At 37.9% G+C, this 23,493-nt stretch overlaps 2 protein-coding genes across 3 annotated transcripts; one reads left to right on the top strand and one right to left on the bottom strand.

The window, feature by feature from the left end:
- Positions 1–393: 393 nt before the first annotated feature.
- On the bottom strand, positions 394–14,077 carry LOC108926295 (H(+)/Cl(-) exchange transporter 7-like). Of its 2 annotated transcripts, XM_018738900.1 has the most exons (25): positions 13,812–14,077; positions 12,060–12,134; positions 10,871–10,933; positions 10,482–10,547; positions 9,884–10,016; positions 9,657–9,766; positions 9,306–9,386; positions 8,539–8,601; positions 8,373–8,456; positions 8,122–8,215; positions 6,617–6,681; positions 6,409–6,525; positions 5,982–6,030; positions 5,799–5,859; positions 5,014–5,155; positions 4,697–4,790; positions 3,797–3,963; positions 3,610–3,661; positions 3,283–3,410; positions 2,918–3,003; positions 2,296–2,425; positions 2,050–2,109; positions 1,749–1,919; positions 1,443–1,523; positions 394–679 (listed from the first exon to the last, which is right to left on the bottom strand). In XM_018738900.1, the coding sequence occupies exons 1-25, from the start codon at positions 13,926–13,928 to the stop codon at positions 593–595; spliced, it is 2,376 nt and encodes a 791-aa protein (XP_018594416.1). In that variant the 5' UTR covers positions 13,929–14,077; the 3' UTR covers positions 394–592. The 2 variants fall into 2 exon arrangements, with proteins under 2 accessions (XP_018594416.1, XP_018594423.1); XM_018738907.1 differs by lacking the exon at positions 12,060–12,134.
- Positions 14,078–17,397: 3,320 nt separating this feature from the next.
- On the top strand, positions 17,398–22,706 carry pdia2 (protein disulfide isomerase family A, member 2). Its single transcript, XM_018739636.2, has 11 exons — positions 17,398–17,634; positions 18,374–18,580; positions 19,187–19,320; positions 19,567–19,704; positions 19,844–19,960; positions 20,066–20,191; positions 20,459–20,653; positions 20,959–21,079; positions 21,469–21,650; positions 21,777–21,914; positions 22,537–22,706. The coding sequence occupies exons 1-11, from the start codon at positions 17,400–17,402 to the stop codon at positions 22,600–22,602; spliced, it is 1,659 nt and encodes a 552-aa protein (XP_018595152.2). The 5' UTR covers positions 17,398–17,399; the 3' UTR covers positions 22,603–22,706.
- Positions 22,707–23,493: the final 787 nt, after the last annotated feature.

Here is a 23,493-nt window from a genome sequence, read left to right as displayed (position 1 = left end):
AAATAATGAAAAAAAACAAGCAGTAAAGTCCTATATTTTTTAACATCTACCCAAATCACTCACATTGCTTGGCCGGCACAATGCGCTCTGTGAAACAAGACCTCTCAATTACATATTACTAATCATTCATTTTATTTAAAAGATGCTACAAAAATGTACTTGTGAAATAAACATCTGATAAAAAAATAAACATTAGAAAAATGTCATTCAAAGACAATAGCAAGACAGTACATACATTTAAGCTGGGAAGAAGAGCAAATATACATATTTCATTGGTTATTTCATAGCAACATGAAACATGACATAGGACACGTCAGGTATGGAATGTAATAGTATTAAATATAAAGAATTAAATATACATTTTGACAACATCCTTCTGCAAAATAAGTAAACCAAAAAGTTACAGAGTAGAAAGAAATTTTAAAAATTACATTATTCATAAACAACACAAAGTAACTGAGGCAGTCTGCATATTTATCGATTGCATTTTTTTGGCACTTTTGGTTTCTTGGAGTGACCCTGTAGGGTTGTATGTAGCTGGGGGATGTGTAGCTGTGCTGTTTTTGCACAGGCTGTGAACAGCATCTGTGGATCAGGTCTGTGCCAACTGGAGCTCTTCCAGACCGTGTTTGCCCAAATGGTAGCGTGCCAGGTCCTTCCTTGTCACAAGTCCAACCACCTATACACACACACACACACACATTGTCAGAACCGCTTGTCCCATACAGGGTCACGGGGAACCGGAGCCTACCCGGCAACACAGGGCGTAAGGCTGGAGGGGGAGGGGACACACCCAGGACGGGACGCCAGTCCGTCGCAAGGCACCCCAAGGGGGACTTGAACCCCAGACCCACTGGAGAGCAGGACTGTGGTCCAACCCACTGCGCCACCGCACCCCCGTTCCACCTATACACATTTACATTAAAAATTCACAAATAAAAGTCGCTATGGGTTGCATAATGCGAAGATAAACTTACACATGTATTCAACAGAAGTTATTCAGTGCTTGCAACAATGCCCGTCTTCCAGCATTAAAAACAAAAAAAAAGACCTTGCTTCAACTTATGAAAAACATAAAATACAACCGAATTACAACTGGGAGAGAGAAATATTTCAGTAATACTACCAGGTGTTTGTATGCGCCGTTGCACAAATGTTTATAAAATGGGAAAATAAAGAAACCTCTTTTACTTCATAAACAAGTTATTTTTTCTTATTTTATAAATACTTATGTATAGACCCTTTCTCTTTTCTTCTCTTCTGATACACATTGATGATCCACATGCTGATGGCTTGCAATCACACCAGCACCACACGATGGCTTGTCTTACAATTTACAGACTGTACAACGTACTTACAAAGCTGAAGTCTCTTTATGCTGACAGAAGAATGTGCATGCACATTTGAGAACAAGAAATGGCCAACATTAAAAATGGACTTACCCGGTTCTCATTATCAACCACTACAAGATGTCTTAATCCAAGGGCTCGGAATAATTTAAATACTCGAGGGAGAGAGGTCTCCTGAAATTTAAAGCAACAGTATTGAGAAAATAATTGATTGATGCGTTTACACATGTGTATGTATTTTCATATGTGTATATAATACATACATATATATAATATATACATAAAGTTCATTTAAAATCTTTATGTTAATCATGCAAATTGTCTTCATGGCTGAATTGAAGGATACCTGAATTACACCCCTAACAGGCCATGCCTCTATACTCTGTGAGCCTGGTTTACCTGAGGCACTGTGTATGGTGTTGGGTTCATGAACTCAGTAAGATCCATCGTGCATTCCCGCTCATCTTGAGATACATGGATGGACTGGATCGGGGGGAAGCGAGGGTAGGCATCTCGGAAGTCCTTCAGCAGAAGCTTGCGCTGTTTGAGCTGTGCTCTCTCGACAAATACCTAAGTATACAATTAATTCCAAACATTGTTGTGACCAATAAATAATAACCTAATATGCTCTATATTAATATCAAAATACCAAATGTTTAATCAAGACCAGTCATTGTGTGATCCATACTGTACATCTTACCTTGTGTTTCAGGAGAACAATAAGCTGAGATCGTAGGATCAGTCCACATATCCTTCCTGGCTAGAAAATATAAACAGGAAACACAAAGAGAAATACATTTGGGGAAAAAAAAAACCACATGTAGTCTGGCCAACACAAAAATTACAATGTCAGGAATATAAATTGATCAGCTAGTGCATTTAAGCTACATCTAAAGCAAACATGCAAGAAAAATTTGATAACTTGGGTGGAGTAAAACAGATATACCTCATTTGTGGTAAAATCGCTGACAATGGGGAAGCCATTGTGCTTGGCAGATGTGTTACTGAGAACGTCTACAATGGTCCCCACTTTCTCTGTTCTGTTGAAGCACATCACTGGGGAACTCATCACCTCCCTATTTTGGAGAAAGAAACAAACAAGAGTTACTAAAATTAAACACTTTAACCGGGCACCAGTTTCAGTAAGTAAAAACATGCCAAAAGCAGATAAAGAAGTGACAAACATCTTTGCAGCTGTGCTGTATTATCAGTATGATTAGAAATTACATGACACCACCTTCCACCTTCAAGTAAGATAATTCTACATTTAAAAAAGCACTATTTTACATTTAAATTTATTCACTTAGAGGTTGCGTTTCTCCAAAGTGACTTACAATGGATACTATGTTGTTTTAGTAGCCCACGCACCTTATTCACCAAGGTGACTTGCACTGCTAGACACACTACTAACAAAGAGTCACTCATCCATTCATCAGTGGAACACACTCTCTCCGTGTCACTCACACCCACCACCGTATTTTACAGAGCAGCAAAACAATAAGGCCTGTGAATCTGCAACCTTCTGGCTAAAACTGGTGTATCTAATGAGGCCTAAAGAGAAGACCCACCTTGCAGTGAAGGAGTGAGAGGTGGCCGGTGCTTCCCAGCCCAGGAAGGGAACACTTTGCAGTTTTATGTGGATGTCATACAGCCCCTGTAATGTATTCATAAATAGGCCTTATAAGGACCCACTGCATAATCATGTGCCAGTCACACATTTTTGATTTTTCTTTTTGTTCAGCCACAGAATGAGGTGGGGTGAGCTGGAGTATGGTAATTCAATAATGAAAAGCATGGTAAAACCTCTGATCTGAAGAAATGTGAACCAATTAAAGATAATAAATAAAACTGCCTGGATCAGCCCACTTTAGGGCAGAACAGTTTCCAGCAGGTTAACCTGCTGCTTAATATAATCCTTGAGTCTAGAACTTACCTCAGCAAAGTAATCGCCCACTATTTTTGATGTCATTAAGACAAGCATGATGGGAAGACCATATGTAACATTGCCTGTGGCCTCCACCATGATAACAGTCAAACTCAGAGTCATTCTGACAATTCCACCTGAAAGAGAACAACGTTTCAAACACTTAAACAAACCACAAGTGAGATTAAATACCACATAATTCCTTCATATTGTTGTATTTACTTCAAAATTTAAGTAATGTCATACATAAAGTGTTGTGAGAATTCACTAACAATGGTTAATGGAGTAATAACATTTCATAGCCTGAATGAATGCTTGAGTGAGAAAAAGACTTACCAAGTTGAGCTGCTGCTCCCATTAAAGCATACTTGCCAGGATCTGCAAAAATCTGCAAAAAAAAAAAAAAAACAAACCATGTTTTCAACATGCACAATCAACGGGCTGGACATATTAGGGCACTATGGACCGAATCAGGTAACATTCCAACTGTTTTCCCTCCACCCTTTGTAAGCGATGCACTTACAGAGACACCAGAGTTGGTCAGAAGGTTGCCAATGAGGCGCCCCCAAGCTGCTCCAAGCAGGAGGGAGGGGATAAACACTCCAGCTGACACAGTCAGCCCGTATGTCCAGCAGGCCAGGAAGAAGTACGTGAATGTGAAGAGAAACAGGGTCAGGGAATTATAGGAGCCTTTGAGGGAAAAAGGAGAAGTAAAAATGTGTCACAGTTGTAGGGTTCACTAGTAATCCTATTTACTTATTTATCTGGAGTACCAATGGAAAGTATAAGTCCACTTTGGCAGTATTTGTGAGGGAGGAACTGGACAGAAGACTGAAAGTAAAACAGCACATGAATGTTCTGCTTCTTTGGGAATTGCTACAGAAGAGTTGAGAAGACAGCGGCTGGTTTCACGCTCAAAATTTTTCATCAGATACCTCATATACCTGGTTTCCAAGAACTATACTCATACTTAAGCAATACTGTAAATTAATAAAGACTTTTTGCCATCATAACACTATTAGATCATCCAAACTAACACTTTTGTTGGTTCAGCTTTTCAACACTGGAAATGTTTGAAATGTGACATTAACAAGGAAAAGTTTTGTCTACTGTACTGGTGTAGTAAAAATGCCATAGCTGCTTGTAACAAAACACTGTTATTGAGCACATTCTCTTTAAAAAAAGGAGACAATAAAGAAAGTATAAACAAACTGTGAAAGCAACACCAGTGCCAGGACTGCAGTACACAAATAGTGATGCCAGTGCATTAAATACCGACATGTGGACTAGTGTAGTTAATTGCTGAAGGAGCAGAAACTGTATTAAGTGTTGGGAATCTGTTCTATTTGAGCCCGAGGAACTGAAAGAAGGATTTCAGTCTTATGACGCAGGCAGACAGGCTTACCAGAAAAGAGACACAAACCTGGAAAGTTGTGGAACAAGTTCCTGACGCTTCTCTCTGGGGTGTTGAAGAAGACTGTAGCAATGGAGTTGTGCTGCCCATCCGGACAAAACAACTGGTGCACCAATAACAAAGTGTTTTTACTATGTACTGTATATACAGTACACAGAGACAATGATATAGACAGAACTGAAGTATGTATTTATTTTTGCCACACTGATTTCACTGCAATATAATCTAAGGTCCTCTATTATTATAAGTTTGTTATGAGACTGAGCTGCTACTTATCCAACTCCTTAACTACTAGTGAGACTGCTATCCTACAAATATGTGCTAACCTGAAGGGGGTATTCCACTGCCTGGTGTTCTCCTGGGGTTTGGCAGTCATCAGAGCAGTACATCAATATGTATGATACCGTGGCTGTAGCAGCAGCTGCCAGTATAGCCTCTATAACCTGCAGGTAGGACCGGTGGATGTACCTGAGAAGGTGTTCACAGAGGGACCATTAAAAACCCAAGAGTGAACCAATCCAAAAAAGTAAAATGGTTGACTTTTACCTTTAAAGAGGTAAAAAGTATAACAAGGTTTCAGTTCTAATGTAAAAATAAAAATGCTATTTCAGCTGCGTACTACTGCAACATTTACAGCAGAAAGCCATTCAAAGTTACTTTGAGTTGTAAAAAACAGGAAGTGATCAGTTATCAAACAGGTTCTCTTTCTACCACTACAATGATTTAGACACAATGATGCAATGATGTACTTTTGACCACAAACTACAAGATGTAAAATTCACAACAAATATTATAATTCACTCACTGTATGTGTCATTTATGTAGGTATGGGGAAAATACATGTACATAACACAGACACTGGATGGTGAATGACCAGAAAAGAGTATTATGGGCAGATGACATGACACTGAAGTATAGTTTACCTTTAGAACACTGGAGTAATGGCATCTAATACATTTGTTTGTTTATTTTATGTTAGAAGTTATGTTATTTTGAGATAAAGACTGAAAATTACAGTAATTACAGTGGGACTTATGGCAAATTATTTACAAATTCATTACAAATATGACTTACCAAACATTTGTGAAGCTCACGAAATAAAAATTCATACCTGATTCTGAAAATTGTTAACCAGTAGTTCAGGGCATTAAACCCTGCTCCAAGTACACCACCTACATTAAGAAGGAGAAACAAATGTAAAATAATAATAATAATAATAATAATAATAATAATAATAATAAAAAACTATAGATTCATATTCATCATACACATCTATCTGAGAATCCATCCTTACCTACAGCTCCCATACAGATGAAGATTGGGATTTCATACAGTTTGTATGCCTGAAAGATCAAACAACCCAGAGACTTGGAATTCTGTCTTTAAACATTCATAACTTTGTATACAATCATTGCAAAGTAAACCTCCTTTGCCAACAAAGCTTTGGAAGAAAAAAGACTATAAAACAGAGGGAAAAAGACTATAAATTCCCTCACTAAAAGATCAATCTAAATAATTATAACCATATTATGGTATAACTATAACAAAAGGAAAAGAAGGTAACAGCTAATTGGAGTAAATGCAAAGCAGCATGCCTGGTGTCAAGCAATGCAGCTGCAGTGTGAGAAAAACACTTCCCCCCAAAAAAGAAAATGAAACAGTTCTTTAAAATTGCAACATATTACTTGAAACTAAAATCTTGTATTTATGTGATTACTTACTCCACTTTCAAACTGGCCAAAGTTAATAAGACCAGGGTTCGCGAGCTCTCCTGGGTTGCCGTTATAAATGCTCCGGAAAAAATTCAGGGTGAAGGTTGATATCATGGAGGCGAAGAACTGAAGAAAATAAGCACAGCGTTCTTCAAGACTTGGTGCTTTTCATCTACTGTACGCAGTCAACAAATGAGAAAGCATACTAAACACGTACAATCCTCCATGTCAGCATCTGATTCCAAAAGGAAGCTCCTTCCTCCAAGCTAAAGAGAACACCACCTAGACATTCAAAGAAATATAAATTAACAATTCTGCAAATACAACAGACAGATAAACCATTCCCTTAACAAGGTCATTGCTGTTTACCCTTGAACATTTAATTTTTACCACCTTATACGATACGTTTACTGTACATGTATACAGTACTCTATTTTTCCTCTGCATTTTGCATAACGAAGCATTAATCATAGATAAGAGGTAACAGTACTAATGGTAAAAGAAGATGAAGGTAAATAAATATACATATTTTATATAGAATAGGCATTAGCTGATACACATCCACCCCCCTGAATCACAGCCTTACCTGGATAAGGGCTCCTTAAAGGACCTGAGCCTGTGATGTTGCCATTTAACTGAGACACGTTTGTTTACTTAATTATGGAGTGAATCTGGACAATTTTGTGCAGTTTGTGCTTTGTTTATGAGTTTTGCATTGAGGTAACACAAAAGTGCTTTTTTTCCCCCTCTTGACTTCTGACCCCTTTTTGTTTTGTTACAGTTCCTGATGCATTTTTCTTCATTTATATTTGTGGCGGTATTTGTTTCAAATGGGTGCGTGAAATGGGGTTATAACTAAACGCTGTAAGCCCATTATATCCTTTTCCTGCTTATCCCTGGAACCACAGAACTCAGTGTGTCACAATAAATGAATTAAAGAACCAGCAGGAGATACAACGAAAACAGTTATTTTGCTGACATTTAAAACTGTACTTTCTGTTCACCTACCAGCTTCTTAATCACTCACGAATTTGCTGTCTTATAGACGTGCCCTCCCCTATGTGAACCTAACCTGGTCTTATATTTTCCTTTATGTATTGTCATACCATTCATGCCATGAACAATTTAGACACCAAGAAGAATGAGGAGGAGCTCTAGATGTTAATCCAGGAGATATAATTAGAGTGCATCTTTGATTGACATTAACATTATAGCTACTGTACAGCTGCCAAATTATGGTCTTTGTGGTGTTAATGTGCATTTACACAATTGTGACAGTTTCACTGTCATTGATGAGAACCTACCAAACTGCCTATAAAATTACTCTCAATGATCAGTTTCATATGAGAAACATTTCAATTAAAAAAAAAAAAAAACAAGCTAAATCCAACATTGTCCTAAACTCTTATTCCTGGTTACTCCACAGCCAGTGAAACCCTGAAATACCATTTCGTTATGAAGTTTTAAAAAAAACAGAATTTAAATATTTCTGGTATTTTTTCAAAATCTATTCTAATTTTTAAATTAAAAAAACATTTTAGCATTTAAAATTACAAATCTATTTTAAGAAGTGATTAACGGACAAATTCAGTAAAGCATGACAAAATTTGATTCGAAAATTTAAAAAGATTTGCATTGCTGTCTCCAACCAAAAAAGTAAAAATACAAATATATTTTTAGATGGAGGAATATTTTTACATTGTGGAGAAGGCGTTTCCTCACCAACAGGAGCTCCAAAAGCAGCCGACACACCAGCAGCTGCGCCCGCTGACACAAAGTCCCTCTTCTCCGTGTCCCTGCGGAAGTACTCAAATATCTGTGGGCAACACAAACACACAGAGACCCTCATTCCATTCCAATTCTTACCTCTTTGTGTACATTAAAACACCCCTTCAACCAATCCAGTGTGGCCTAAAATTGTCACTCTGGTTTTAGGATGCAGACTAAGCTGCAATACCACTAATCTGACTGACTTTGAGGTCTTTCTTCAGGGAGGTACTCCTTCCTTGGGACACGCCAGCTGCCACCACAGCACCAGAGTGGATCATAGGACCTTCCTGGGAGAGTAAGAAGAAGGTTGACACAACACCCAAGCACAGATGAGGAATACAAGAGAGTTATATACAGTTTTCTAAGTACCTTTCCAACTGCCAGGCCCCCGACCACAGAGCAGATCACACCAAACACTTTTACCACTAGAGTCTCGGGAGAGAAAAACGGCACATCACAACCAAAGAAAAAAGTAAAATGTCATATAAAGTTGGCAAAATTCTTCCATTAGAGGCAGGTAGGGATTTGGGAATATTCGCACTTTTTCCTTTATTTTTTCCCAGATGAAGAACTGATCTTTTTGTGACACCATCAAGAAGCCCAACTCGTTTGTTCACTTTTTTATTGGAATTACAAACTTACATCTTACTTACTTATTTACTTACTACAGCTGGTCAAAAGAAGCTACTCTGACCCTGTCAGTTAAGCACAACCAGTTCCAGTGGAGTTTTTTTTCTTCTGCAATTTCAGCTCAAGTGCTTCGAATCGAGTGGAAATAGCAGCCTTCTTATCACCAGCTTGTATTACACTTACATCTATTAATTTGGCTGATACTTTTTTCCAAAATGACATACAATGTTGAGGCACTTTCAATTATTTACCTATTTATACAGCTGGGTAATTTTACTGGAGCAATTCAGGGGAAGTACCTTGCTCAAGGGTTCTACAGCCAGATTTGGGAATCAAACCTGCAACCTTTTGGGTCCAAAGGCAGTAGCTCTAACCATTATGCTACCAGCTGCCCCTGGTACTGATATCATACTATCAGTTGGTCCAAAACATCAGTGTTGTTTTAGTTGACTCCATAGGACTTAGAGAGAAGTTTTTGACATAATATTAGTGATATCACTAATTACCTTAAGTCGCACAACACGTGGGATTTTCACTCCATTCAGGTAGCATTTTATCTGAGGGATTCCACTGCCAGCAGCTATGGGCTAAAAAAAAATTTTTATTTACGATAAATCGCAATAGCTATATTAGCAACAGAAGAACCTTCCAAAAGTGAGACAATCAAAACAAGCTGTCTTATGTGATTTGTTCTGCAGCTCAAATACATAATAGATTTAGAGAGCAATGAAGCTGTTCAGAAAAGGGTTTATCTACTTCCAAAAAAAAAAAATCAATAGGAAATAAATGTGAATTAAACATTGTGAAAAGCATAAATGTAGTAAATAAATTAAAATGTCAACACTGTCCCTAATTACCTCGAATATGGCCACAACCAGCGAACCAGCCATAACAAATGCTGAATTGAGAATCGCCCACAAGATTACGGAGGCACAGAGTCCCCCCTCCACCACGAATTGGTCGATGTCTGAGACATGTGTTAAGAAACAACTCAATCCATATACACCATTTACCGCAGTATACTACACCACCACCGAAAGGAGTGTTTCATACCTCAAGATCATTTGCACTGATATAAGGATACAACGTTTGACAATTTTGTACTTGTAGGCTGCAACGATCTCCACGACAATGTCGATGAAGCAGGCAATAAGTCCTGTCAGGAAGCCAATGAGTCCGCATATCACCCAGCGACTGATCTCCACACATTTAAAACCCTGCACAAATTATGGAGTCAAGAAGAAAAAAGGTGCTCCATAATTACTGCATTGCTTAACCTACGGCTTAGAAGCTTGATATGAAACAGAAGCACAGACAAAAACACTGATTAACTGCAGCAGCAGGATGTGTATTTTTGAAATCACACAAATTCCTTCAATCATTCAATTTTCAAACAGTCTTTGATAACTTTAAAATGTGCAATGCACAAACAAAAGTAAAAGCAACAAACTCGAGATATAACTCATTCAAACAAAAGGAAGAAAGGAACATGAATGGTTGCATTGCTTCTAACAAAATATATCAGGAAATGTTTACGTTTACTTCCTTATATGACTGAAAAAGGCTTTGTAACATGAAAAAAAAAAAAATCACCAATCACTGCAAAGGACAGCAATGGGTGACTTCTGACTCTCCGAACATGGGGCATACTGCTAAATCACAGCTTCAGTGAATGGACACACCATGGGGCTCATCTGTCCCTCTTCTTCCAAAAACAGCTGGTTCTCAATGTTGTCATAGTCAAGGCTCTGGGGGAATAATAATAATCATCATCATCATGTATAATTATTTACAATATTCAAAGCATTTTTCATCCATATAACTCATGCCAAATCATTTTCTATTTGATGAAGGTGGTACATTTAAAGTGTTGCTACAGGCAGAGTGCATAATTCATGTACATACTTCCAACCTACAAAGAAAATAAGAGTAGAATTTTCCAAAACTTAATGGACAAAATGTAACTGTGTCAATGTATATTAGGCTAACTTTACAGCTGACTTGATTCTTTCTTTAACTCGGAATCAATCCTTTGAATTTAAGCATATAGTTGAGGTCACTTTCATCTTACCTCATATTTCAGTGAAAGCAGCTTCTCGTTGTGAGGGATTTCATTAGGTTGCTTTAAGGTCTCCTGCATTAAATGAAATCTAGTAAGACCGGTGAAACACTTCACAGCCGATGTGGTTATATGACTAGATTAATTATATGTTCATACAGTATATTGTGAATTTTATTCAAACACAGCACAAAATGCAGCTTTGTTAATAACACTGAAGTAAATCATTTACCCCAGAAAAGTTAATCCTCCTGAGACCCAGCAAAAAGGTTTTAAATACATATTTCTACGATTATTGTCCTAGAAAGTTGGAAGTTGTCCAAGGCTCACCAGCAAACATGGAGGTTTCACATACATTTACATTTATTCATTTAGCAGACGCTCTTCTCCAAAGCAACGTACATCTCATAGAAAATACAATGTATACATTACATTAGCAGAAAGAAAGACTTACATTTACATTTATTCGCTTAGCAGACGGTTTTCTCCAAAGCGACTTACAACGAACACTACGTAGTGTTACTAACCCACACACCTTATTCACCAAGGTGACTTACACTGTTAGATAAACTACTTAGAATGGATCACTCATCCATACACCAGTGGAACACACTCTCTCTGTGACACTCACACACTACAAGACTTATATGCAGATGCGTGATTATAAAGTACAGTTAGTTTGTTACTTTCCACCATATGAACCAATGTTCATCTCACGAGTAGCCGAATAAAGGTTTATCCGAATATCGATGATTCCTAATCACCTTGCTAGCACTAATTTATATATATTCCTATATTTACAGAACTATACATATTTACATCTAAAAATTTCAATAAAATGAATACATAAATGTATATATTTTATATATAAAATCATGGAATGCTTTCTATAAGCTACATTAGGAGTCAGGATTGTAGTATGTAATCTGGGTAATATATTTTTAAGTGTGTGTCCTAGAAAGTTGACAAGAATGAAAGGCAGGGTGTCAGGAGGTTATATTAATGTAATATTAATGATTTTCTCAGATGTACGTCACTTCAAAGGCATCTTGTAAATGAATAAATGTAAATGTAACATTATAAATAAAGGTTTGCCCTGTATCAGTCCTCTTCACTTGTAGAAGAAAAATCCTGAGAAGACAACATGGGCTCTTGGACACTTGAAAGTAGCAGGAGCAAAAAAAAAAAAACTGAAATATACCTCCTTGCTGGTGACCTCTTCATCCAGGTCAATAGTACTCAGTCTTCCAATTCTAAATAAACTGCCCCCAGAAAACTATAGGCGGAAAAAGAACATTTCGATTTCACACAAATCTATTCAGTGTGTTATTTTTAAATGATACATCTGTGTGATACTCTTTGTATAATTTATTCGGTTTTCTGTACATTATTATCTTATTCATCCACCCATTCATGAATAACCACTTGTGTAATACAGGGTTGTGAAGGTCCAGAGCTTGTGTCAAAAACAGTGGGACTGAGGCAGGTAACCTACACCATGAATTGGATGGCAGTCCAGTACATGGTGGCCACACTGATTCCCTCACACACACAAGCACCCAGAGGAAACCCAGATAAACACTGGGAAATTACTAAAGACTGCGAAGGACTTGAACCTACATCTGAACCCACAGCCCAGTGCTGTCCACTTAATTTTCTCACGTTCTGAATATTAAACTACAACTTAAGTGGTATCTGAAAAACACTTCTTTAATGTACACATGAATCTTTACCTGTGTTTTCAAGATACAAGGCAGGCATTATTCTGACTTCTAATGTTACTTCTGACATTTTGAGTATTTTATATACTTAATATTATAATAGGGGGGTGCGGTGGCACAGCGGGTTTGGCCGGGGCCTGCTCTGTGGTGCGTCTGGGGTTTAAATCCTGCTTGGGGTGCCTTGTGGCAGACTGGCGTCCAATCCAGGGTGTGTTCCCTCCCCCCTCCAGCCTTGCGCCCCGTGTTGCCGGGTTAGGCTTTGGCTCATTGCGACCCCGCTTAGGACAAGCGGTTGTAGACATTGTGTGTGATATTATAAAATGAATACTTAATCTTTTTTTTTAAATTTTGTTTGGCATTTAATTTAAATTTCAGTTGAGCATCTATTCACAGCCTAGCTTCTTTCCTGCATATTGCATATTAAGTATTTTTTCAGCTACTGTACTGCTGTAGCATTATTATTATTATTATTATTATTATTATTATTATATTTACCCAGTTAACACCTTTGTCCAAGACGCCTTACAGCGTGAGACAACCAAATTCATAACGATTTACCCCATTTGTAACAGGGTAACCTGGCCTAACCTGGTAAGGAATTTGACAAAGGATACTGCAGGAATGGGAATGGAAACAGTAAGCATACAACGGGATGGTCTTAACCAGTACACCACCTGGCTTCGCTGACCACAAAAAAAAAAAAAAAGAAAAATGCAATCAGCATGTCCTAGAACAATAAAATGAAAAAGGAAGTTTGAATTAATCATGTGAGGGTGAATCAATTCAGACTCTCCTAAGTAAGTCAGACAACTGTGCAGCCCAGCACGAGTTTTGTTCTTTGCTGCAAACTTACATTTGATTTATTTAGGAGACACTTTTCTCCAAAGCATCTTTACACTTGACTCTATGTAGTGTTATCAGCCCACACACCTTATTCACCATGGTGACTTACACTGCTAGATACACAGTGAATCCATACGTCTAGGGACTCACACACTAGGGGAACCGGAACAGCCTGTCTTTGGAGTGTGGGAGGAAACCAGAGCACCCGGAGAAAACCCATGCAAACTCCACACACAGACGGAGCGAGTGGGGATTGAACCGATGTCCTCTCGCACCAAAGAGGCACTGAGACAACAGCGCTACTCGCTGTGCCACCGTGCCGCTCGGTCTGCACTGTGTGTGATACCTGGATAATAATAAACACACAGCAGCAGCAGTTCCGCCGTTACCTCCTGTCTGCGGCACCTGCGCGCGCCGGGGGTGTCGTCAAGGAGCGCAGTGCCCTCCCCCGGCGCTCGGTCCTCACACAGGCTGGACCACGACACCCTCTTCGTGATGTTCGCCATGCTCCCCGGGAAATCGGGCTTCGCTTGAACGCTTCTGCCTGCAGTCAGTCGTCGTACAGTGCGGTTTAGTGCAGCTGCAGAACATATTTCCCTGTTCGGCTGCTCTCGTGACAAGGCGACTCGAGGCGGCCGAGTGCGGTACGGAGAGCTCGCGGGGACAAGAAGCACAGCCAAAACTAGCGCGACAGCAGCGGTCGTCAACTTAACATAATGCTTGTTATTACCATTAATTCATTTAACACCCTTGTCCAAGCCGACTTACGGTGATACACAAATAAATGAACAATGCTTTACTCATGTTAAAAGTAGGTTATTCGTACTGTATTGATTAAGGATGTTAGTGAAATGGTTTTCGAAATCATCAGCTTCGCGCGCCTGAGAAGAACAAGTCTCTTGCCACGACTTTCGCTACGTGAATGAGTCCAAATTTTAGCATTAGTACCGGGGAAGTGAATAGCTGTTGAACAGTTTGAAAACATTTTGCAGTTAAAATAATAATACATTTAATTTTAGGCTTGTTCTCTCTGATGGACATTCGTTAGAGCAGCTGTGACTGTCTAGCCGTGGAACTCGAACGCTTCGTGCTCGCTTGGGGACAGCTGGTAGCATAGTGGTTAGCGCTACTGCCTTTGGATCCAAAGATCACAGGTTCGACTCCCACCTTGTTATAGTACCCTTAAGTAAGGTTCTTACCATAAGTTCCTCCTGTAAAATTACCCAGCTTTGTAAATGGGTAAATACTTGTAAGGATGCAGTAATTGTGACCTTACATTATAAGCTTGCTTTAGAGAAAAGCGTCAGGTAAATGTGCGCATAGTATATAATGGGTATTTTTCTGTAAACTGTATCACATACATTTACATTTTACATTTATTCATTTAGCAGACGCTTTGTCCAAAGCGACGTACATCTCAGCAAAAGTACAATTTATGCATTACATTGAGTCAATGAGAGAAGGAGACAGCTGCAGACATGAAAGTCTCAAGCAAACCTAGTTTGTTCTACCACTTTCTGCACCGAGGTTCATCGTTCAAGTTCAATACAAAACAAGTTAAAACATTAGCAAGAAAAAAATCAGTACATGAAAAGAAATGCTTTTGAAAAACCCAAATACTCATCGTCATAACTCAGATTAAAATTATTAAAATTGTATTTAATTGCTATTCAAATTGTCTGGAAATTTTCCACAACCATCAATCTAGGGCTTGAGAATTCATCACATAAACATGGACAACGTTTGTCCACTTTCTCTATATTGGCTATACAGTCAACAAAGGCACAACAATACCCAGTTTGTTTGTTGGGTGGGTTCTATAAACATATGCATGTATATAGTAGTAATACAAGTAAGCAGTAAAAATGTCAACATTTTCATTAACTGCCTAAATGTTTGTAATCTCATTAACTTCCAGTTACACCATGTAATAAGATGACAAACATTTTTTCCACATATTTGATGTTGAGTTCTGACTGATTTGTACTTAAGAACACCAGGCAGTTTCTGTGGAATGAAGTTGAATTATTATGTTTGGGTATGTTTTACTGACAAATAACATCTGCTTGCGGAAATGTAGTGAATGTTGCAACAAATATTTTTTAATAGATAAGAAAATAGTGCCACAGGTTGTCAAAGGGATTGAGATCAGGAGCTTGGCAGGGCCATTGATGGTGAACTGTAAGGTGACATGCTGAAAGGTGAACTTTTTTTAAGAAAAAAAGTCTTTTTGGAAAATTGAAGCAAGTTCACTGTATTTTGCACCATCAGTTCTTCCTTCTGTTTTAAAATAATGCCTCATCCCTGCTCTTGAAAAGTCACCCCACAGCATGACACTGCCACCACCATATTTTATTTTAACAGTTGTATTCTTGAGACATAGGCAGTGTTAGATTTGCTTCACAGAAAATGTTTTGAATTTTTATCTAAAAGCTCTGTCTTAGTTTCTTTTAACCTAAAAACCTTTGCATAGATTGTAGAAGGGTTACTCTCGTGCTTTCTGGTCAACTTCAGATGTGTTTTAACTTAGTTCTTTTTGAGTCCTAATTTATTGTGTGCCGCTATTTCATAGGCAAACTTCGGCAGCCATACTCGCTATCTCTCTCACTCATTGCTCAGCATCTGGTACTTATTTCATCCTAACATATCAGTGAGGGCAAGGAATGGGTGTAGCCAGGCTCCTACATGCTACAGTTTTTTTGTGTGGTTCAGAGCATTTAGACATACAGAAACACAAATATATATTTACCTTTCTAATAAAAGAGTTTGTCCGGTCGCACTCATTTCAGATGTCACACAGATATTGGGGAAAATTAGATTTATATTTAGATTTATTTCTTTACTTGAAAGTTTTCTATAAAGTAACATATTAAGATGCATACAATGATTTAACCCTATATACACCTGGATAATATGTACTAACAGTGACTCTAACTACCACATTCAAAATAAATGGTATACATTGAAAAGTAATGTAATGTTAATTGTTACTACTATTGTTAACAGAATATGATAATGCAAGTGGTATGTGTGGACAATTAAGACAAGCAGAAACAAATAAATCACACACACACACATTTTCTGAACCGCTTGTCCCATACAGGGTCGCGGGGAACCGGAGCCTACCCGGCAACACAGGGCGCAAGGCCGGAGGGGGAGGGGACACACCCAGGACGGGATGCCAGTCCGTCACAAGGCACCCCAAGCGGGACTCGAACCCCAGACCCACTGGAGAGCAGGACCCGGTCCAACCCACTGCGCCCCCCACAAATAAATCAATAAACAAGATAAACTATTTGGGGTCTTGAGTGGTTTACTGTTTAAATCCTTGTTAACTGTTCATCACATTTCAGCATATGTACTAGGAGTTAAACAGTTCAGAGGTGGCTGAGTTGGTAGACGTGTACTAATTTCTGAACGACAGTTGTGGATTTCCTCTGGTGAGATAAGGGAACATTGATACTGTGCCACAAAATTTGCAATCTTAGGACACGTGTACAGAAAAAAGTATTGACATTAGTTCCTCTTCTGCAGCTACGGTATTGAAATGTGATCAGACACAGAATGTTCATAAAACTAATAATATGAATTTGTTATCCATAATATAGTACTTGCAATAGATGAAACAAATGTAATGATTATCACTAAAAATGTTTAAGAAAGTAAACTGCACTAAGATAAAGTTTAAAAATGTTTTGTCTAGTTACTGCTTTTGTTCACAAAATGTGTTTGTTCAGTAAATGTAGTAAAATGTAAAAGTTATGTACAGTACTTTAAATGCAATTAGTCTGAGCAGCTGAAGAAAAGAGCAGAGGAAAATTAAGTGACGTGTAACATATGGAAAAAAGAAGAAAAAAAGCAGACATAAAAACCAGTAGAAATTTCACACGCAAATTTGCGGGTGACTCGTCACAAGTGGCCCTGGCTTTATCAGAACCAGTGTCTGACTAGTGTTAGTTGAGCTTTGATCCAGCACTATGAGGTTCCACCTGTATCTCCTTGTCCTGGCTTTGGCTGCATCAGCCTGTACAAGTGAGGAAGAACCCACTGAGGAAAAGGCTGAAGACAGTGAAGAAGATTCCCTGAACAATACAGAAGATGACGAGAAAGAAAAAACCAATGAAATTGTGGAGGAAAAGGGTGTATTGGTTCTTCATATAAATAATTTTGAGAGAGCACTTCAAGAGAACAAATATCTGCTTGTGGAATTTTGTAAGTATAAAATACACAAACAAAAGTAATAATACATGTATAACATAAAACGGTTACAGTTAAATGCATGTGTTTTTGTGAAGTATCTTGCAATTTCTTGGGTTTTATAAGGCTGTGTGTAAGATTTTTGTTACGCGTGAACATAAAATGTATAATCATGTAACTATCGCCTTGTAAAAATTATATAAAATTATTGTTTTAACTGTTTAAACAGCGCAAAGCTACAATCAACAGTTTATCTGCCCTGTCATGTAGGCGACCTTCAGAAGTAAAACAGATGCAAATGTTCTCATGATAAGCGCCTACAAACAAAACCATCTGAATTTAAAACAGTGCCCCTGCTGCAGTAATCCGGCTTCAGATCATTCCTGCAGCACCATTTGCATTTAATTGTTCCAGAAAAAAATTCACCCCTTAATTTGGTGTGACTTGCACTGTTCTCTCAATTAATTGATACTAATGAGTAATTTGTGTTAATTTTAATGAGACCCCATTTTAAAAGCATTAATTCAAAATTACACATTTTTTTTATTTGAAGCAACTGACATGAATAAATTTTTAACGCAACATCCCTACCATTTCATGTTTATTTTTTTTTTTACTAATTAATGAATACTTTAGTTAAAGGGCTTTGCTCCAGCTTATTGAATAACACTTTAAGTCACTATCACAGGACATCTGACTAGTATGTTCTACTAAAAGTTGCCAACCACTTTTGTCATAATTTCATTTCTTTAAGATGCTCCTTGGTGCAGTCACTGCCGTGCCCTGGAACCAGATTATGCCAAAGCGGCCGAAATCCTGAAGAATGAGACATCAGAGATCCGACTGGCTAAAGTGGATGCAATTGAAGAAAAGGAGTTGGCTGAAGAATTTGGCATTCTTAGCTTTCCAATATTGAAGTTCTTCACAGATGGGGATCGGAAAAACTCCGTCGAGTTCTCTGGTACAGTAAGAGCATTCCTACCTAGTTGATTTGTCTACAAGTGCTAGTGTTGCTTAGTTGTGTTGCTAAAATCCCCTCAATACATGGCAGTTAGTTGCACAACTGAGTTACACCGTGGACATGCATTTTTTCACATTTTTGTAAACCTTAGCCCGCTCATTTCTTGGTATACATTTAGTTAACAATGGAGAGCAAGGGGGGCACAGTGGTGCAGCAAATCGTTCTGTCACCTCACAGCACCTGGGCGGGTGGTATGAAAGAATCTAGGTCTGATCCCCACACAGTCTGTGTAGAATTTGTAGGTTCTTCCCATGTCTCTGTGGATTTTCTTTGGGTGCTCTGGTTTCTGCTCACAGTTCAAATGCATAAAATTTGGGCCGACTGGCAAATCTAAATTGCCCTCAGTGTGTGAATGGATGGGTGAGTGAGCGTGTGTCTGGTTATCCTGCGATTGACTGGTGTCCTATCCAGGCTGTACCCCCGCTTAGGGTTTTGTGCCTAATGCTTCAGGGATAGACCTCAGTTCACAACCCTGCTCAGGGCAAGAGGTTATTGAAATTGGGTGGATGGACAGCAGACAACTGTTTCCCTCTTTTTTCCGTGGAGGTAAGAGAACTCCTAAAGGTATTGTTCAGTGGCTGAAGAGGAGAGCCGGGCCCAGTGCTGCTATTCTAGAGACTGAAGAAAGTGCTCAGGATCTAATTGATTCAGACAATGTGGTTGTGATTGGCTTCTTCACAGTAAGTATTTTGGAACAGAGTTGCCTTTCTAAGTATGCTGTAGACAAAGAAGAATAATTGTTGTTCATATTTACTACTGCCATACATATGGGAGAGGAAGAAATATTTGTTTTATTAAGTCTTTCAGTTTCTTGTCTGTACATTTTTCATTCATAGCCCCATTTTCTTCACCCATAATAGAAAAAGATGATTAAAAAATTGTATGTTTGCTTTTTTAATGTTTTTTTCCCCCATTTTTTATGACAGGATCTTGAGACTGACACTGTCAAAACTTTTTATGAAACTGCCACAGATGTATTAGAAGCTACTTTTGGAGTCACAACAAGCCCTAAGGTTTTCGAAAAATATCAGGTGTCAGAGCCAGGAGTTGTGCTGTTTAAAAAGGTACAGAGAACTGACGTGACCATTAGGCAATATATATTCAACTAATACACAAACATATTGTCAATATAATTTAATTTAAAAACTTATAAACCAAAAAAATGTGATTTTTGATTTTCCTTTAACACTTCTCAACTTCCAGTTTGATGAAAGACGTGCAGACTTCGAGATTTCAGAGGGCAAAGAGCTGGAGAAAGAAGAGCTTGCAAAATTCATTAGGCAGAACAGTATTGAACTTGTTACTGAGTTCAGTGAAGAGGTAGGTTTTCTGATCATTTATCAAGAATCAACATTGAACTCAAATGGTCATTTTTTTGTTGTTTATTGTGGCAACTATATTTTTTATCTTGTACATTTCTTTCAGAATGCAGACAAGATCTTTAGCTCAGACGTACATAACCACATACTGCTATTTGTCAATTTGACTGTGGAGTCACATACTCAGATTTTAGAAACATACCGCGGGGTGGCTGCAGACTTCAAGGGAAAGGTATGGAAAGACAAGTCATAAATATGACTTGAAGAAACTGCAGAATCTTATGAACATGTTGTTATCCAGAGTTTATGTAGCTCCTTTCATGTAGGTTAATGTAACTCAAAATGCCTTAGAAATATGGAATAAATAAATATTAATTTTCTGGAGATGAACATTTGTCTTATACAAATATCATGAGGTGAACATTTTTATCTTTTATATTATGTTTTATACTGTTTTTTTAGTGTCTCAGTGTTTTCTTTTCTCGTCCTCTTTTTCCAGATCCTGTTTATCCTCATTGATGTAACTGCAGGTTTCTCACATGTGTTGAAGTACTTTGGGTTGACCGAAAATGATGCTCCCACTCTTCGACTTATTAACACAGACACAGTAAAGAAGTACGCTGTGGAAGGAAGTGATATCACAGCTGACAAGCTCCGCACCTTTTGCCAGGGTGTGCTGGATGGAATTATTAAGGTAGGCCGCTCCTCAGACATCTTTACTGTTCATTCATTTTTATGATCTGTTCCAAATATACAGTGTCAGTCCTTGGAATGAACGTGGCCTTATGAGTGGGTCTTCCCGTCTTTGGTGGCTTTCATGAAATCTTGAGTTTTAAATGAATTGACAGATCAAGAAGAGAAGGTTGTGGTTCTTGCTAAACCTTAAAGAAAAACTGCAGACTGCACTGCATTATCAGTAGTAATTATGAGAATGAAATCATGATAAAACTTCATGTATCTTTATTGTTTGGATGTAATTTATTATTTTCCTGTTAAAAGCCCCACATGATGAGCCAGGAGATTCCTGAGGACTGGGATAAGAATCCTGTTAAAATTCTAGTGGGCAAGAACTTTGAAGAAGTGGCCTTTGATGAAAACAAGAACGTGTTTGTTGAATTCTGTAAGACAGCACCCAAAAGGACACAAGCTTAAAACATAACATATATAAGTGTATTGATTAACCAGTTAATTTGTTGAAGTGCATGCTGAATAAGTGACATTTTTCTAACTTTGAATAGCCTTGAATGCCAATAAGTTTGGGCAAAGTCTTGTTCTAGGCTACAGTCACTAAACACTTAGAATGTCTGGCTATCCGTGTTATACTTGGTTTTTAAATTGTTTGTTTTAATTGTACTATTTTCACGGCCAACATCAGAGATGTACTACATGTATTATTTAAGATCCAGAGAATATTAACTGAATCTACAGAATCTGAATCAAATCTGAATCTAATATAATAATTGACCAAGGATTGCAGCAAACCATTTCTGTCTTATTGTTTTTTAAAAGATGCCCCCTGGTGTGGACACTGTAAAGAGCTTGCACCAATCTGGGAAGAACTAGGTGAGAAATACAAAGACCACGACAACATTGTCATTGCTAAGATGGACTCTACAGCCAATGAAGTGGAGTCTGTCACTGTGTCTGGTTTTCCCACCATTAAGTACTTTCCAGCTGGATCAGAGAAAAAGGTGAGCATATTTCCTTGCTTGTCAAATTTGGCCTAATTGCTGTCTCAGTAGCTGGGAAAGAACCTACGTGTAATTATTCATGTAATAAATATTTTTTTCACAGTGTTTCTTAAACCCTTACTACAGATTATTGATTTTACTGGGAAGAGAGACTTAGAAACCCTGACCAAATTCTTGGAAAATGGAGGGGAACTCCCTCAAGAGCCAGATGAGGAAGATGATGAGGAAGAGGATGATGAAGAGGAGGAGGAAGATGAAGATGAGGTAAAATGATTCTCTTCAGTAAAAAAGTACAAAGAGTTAATGTACTAACTTATGTAGATACAGAAGTATTTAGTGCTTTAGTGTATTTTGTATTTGTATTTATTTAGAAAGTTGCTATTATTAAACTAAAAACCTTAGAAGAATTTGATAAAAGTTCTATGCTATATTCCAATTATGAAGATGCTGAGATAATTTTTAAAAATGTAGTTTAGTATGTGGGGGGCATGGTGGCACAGTGGGTTTGGCTGGGTCCTGCCCTCTGGTGGGTCTAGGGTTCAAGCCCTGCTTAGGGTGCCTTGCAATGGACTGGCATCTCACCCTGGGTGTATTCCCCCCCCATCCCCGCACCCTGTGTTGCTGGGCTAGGCTCTGGTTCACCGCAACCCTCCCTGGGATAAGCGGTTCCAGACAGTGCATGTGACTTTTTTACTCTATTTAAAGTTACAATGGCTCTGATTACTTTACAAACAAATTCTTTCCAGTTCTTTTTTATCTTTCTGTTTATCAAATATATGAGTCAATATGTATATCAAACTTCAGACACTTCTCTGGCTGCAGTAAATACCACTGAATATTTTGCACCTTTAAAAAATATGCAAACTTAATCCAGATTTAATTTTAGGACTCTGAAGAATCAACGACTGAAACCCCAAAACATGGGAATGAGACAGCCAAAGATGAATTATGATTTTTATTTAAAGCTTGTCCTTTCATCTTCAATTTACAAGTGCAGGTAACAAGTACTATTAAAAATAAAGGGATATGCATTATTCAATAAAGTTTTCTATGGAAAAGCAGGAAATCTTGCGTACTGATTTCATTCTACAATACATGTATAGAATTTATCCTTCATAATAAATAGACATGAGTTTTTAAAATGAAAACATAAATATATTTAAATATGAGCACAGTTGTCATATGAATCCTGGTGGAACTGTATTCTTTCTATAGAAGGTCTCCACTAATGTACAATTTTTGTTAATGAAACAATTATGAAAAACATAGCCTTCATATTTGTTCATTTAGCTGATTCTTTTCTCCAGTGTTAATCTACCTACAATTGTTTACCCATGCATACAGCTGGGTAATTTTTACAGGAGCAATTTACGGTAAGTACATTGCTCAAGGATACTACAGCCAGAGGTAAAATCTGAACCTGCAACCTTTGGGCAGAAGGCAGCAACGCTAACCATGCTGCTACCAGCCATCCCAATGGTAATCTCTTTACAACTATTTACCAGTCTTTACAGTGGAATAATTTTACTGGAGTATTTTAAGATGAGCATCATAGCTTGATGTGAAATTCAAACCTGCAACCTCTGCATCCAAAAGCAGTAGCTTTAATCACTATGCTACAAACTGCAAATATAAATATAAAATTACTGTATTAACAATCAATTTTTTGCTGTTTGTTTGCATTTTTGCATTTGCTAGTGTTTGTTATCGTATTTTTTCCTTGAGTGATTTAGCCACATTTATTTTTCTTCTGTGCACAAAAGGGCAAGAGGGAGTTACAATGGCAGTCCAAGGTTTTTGACTGTCCTACAGCACCAAATTAACATTGCCTCATTAGATCATA

Source organism: Scleropages formosus, chromosome 20, assembly GCF_900964775.1.
Source record: "Scleropages formosus chromosome 20, fSclFor1.1, whole genome shotgun sequence".
Lineage (NCBI taxonomy): Eukaryota > Metazoa > Chordata > Actinopteri > Osteoglossiformes > Osteoglossidae > Scleropages > Scleropages formosus.
This window is presented reverse-complemented; position numbering and strand designations above follow the sequence as displayed.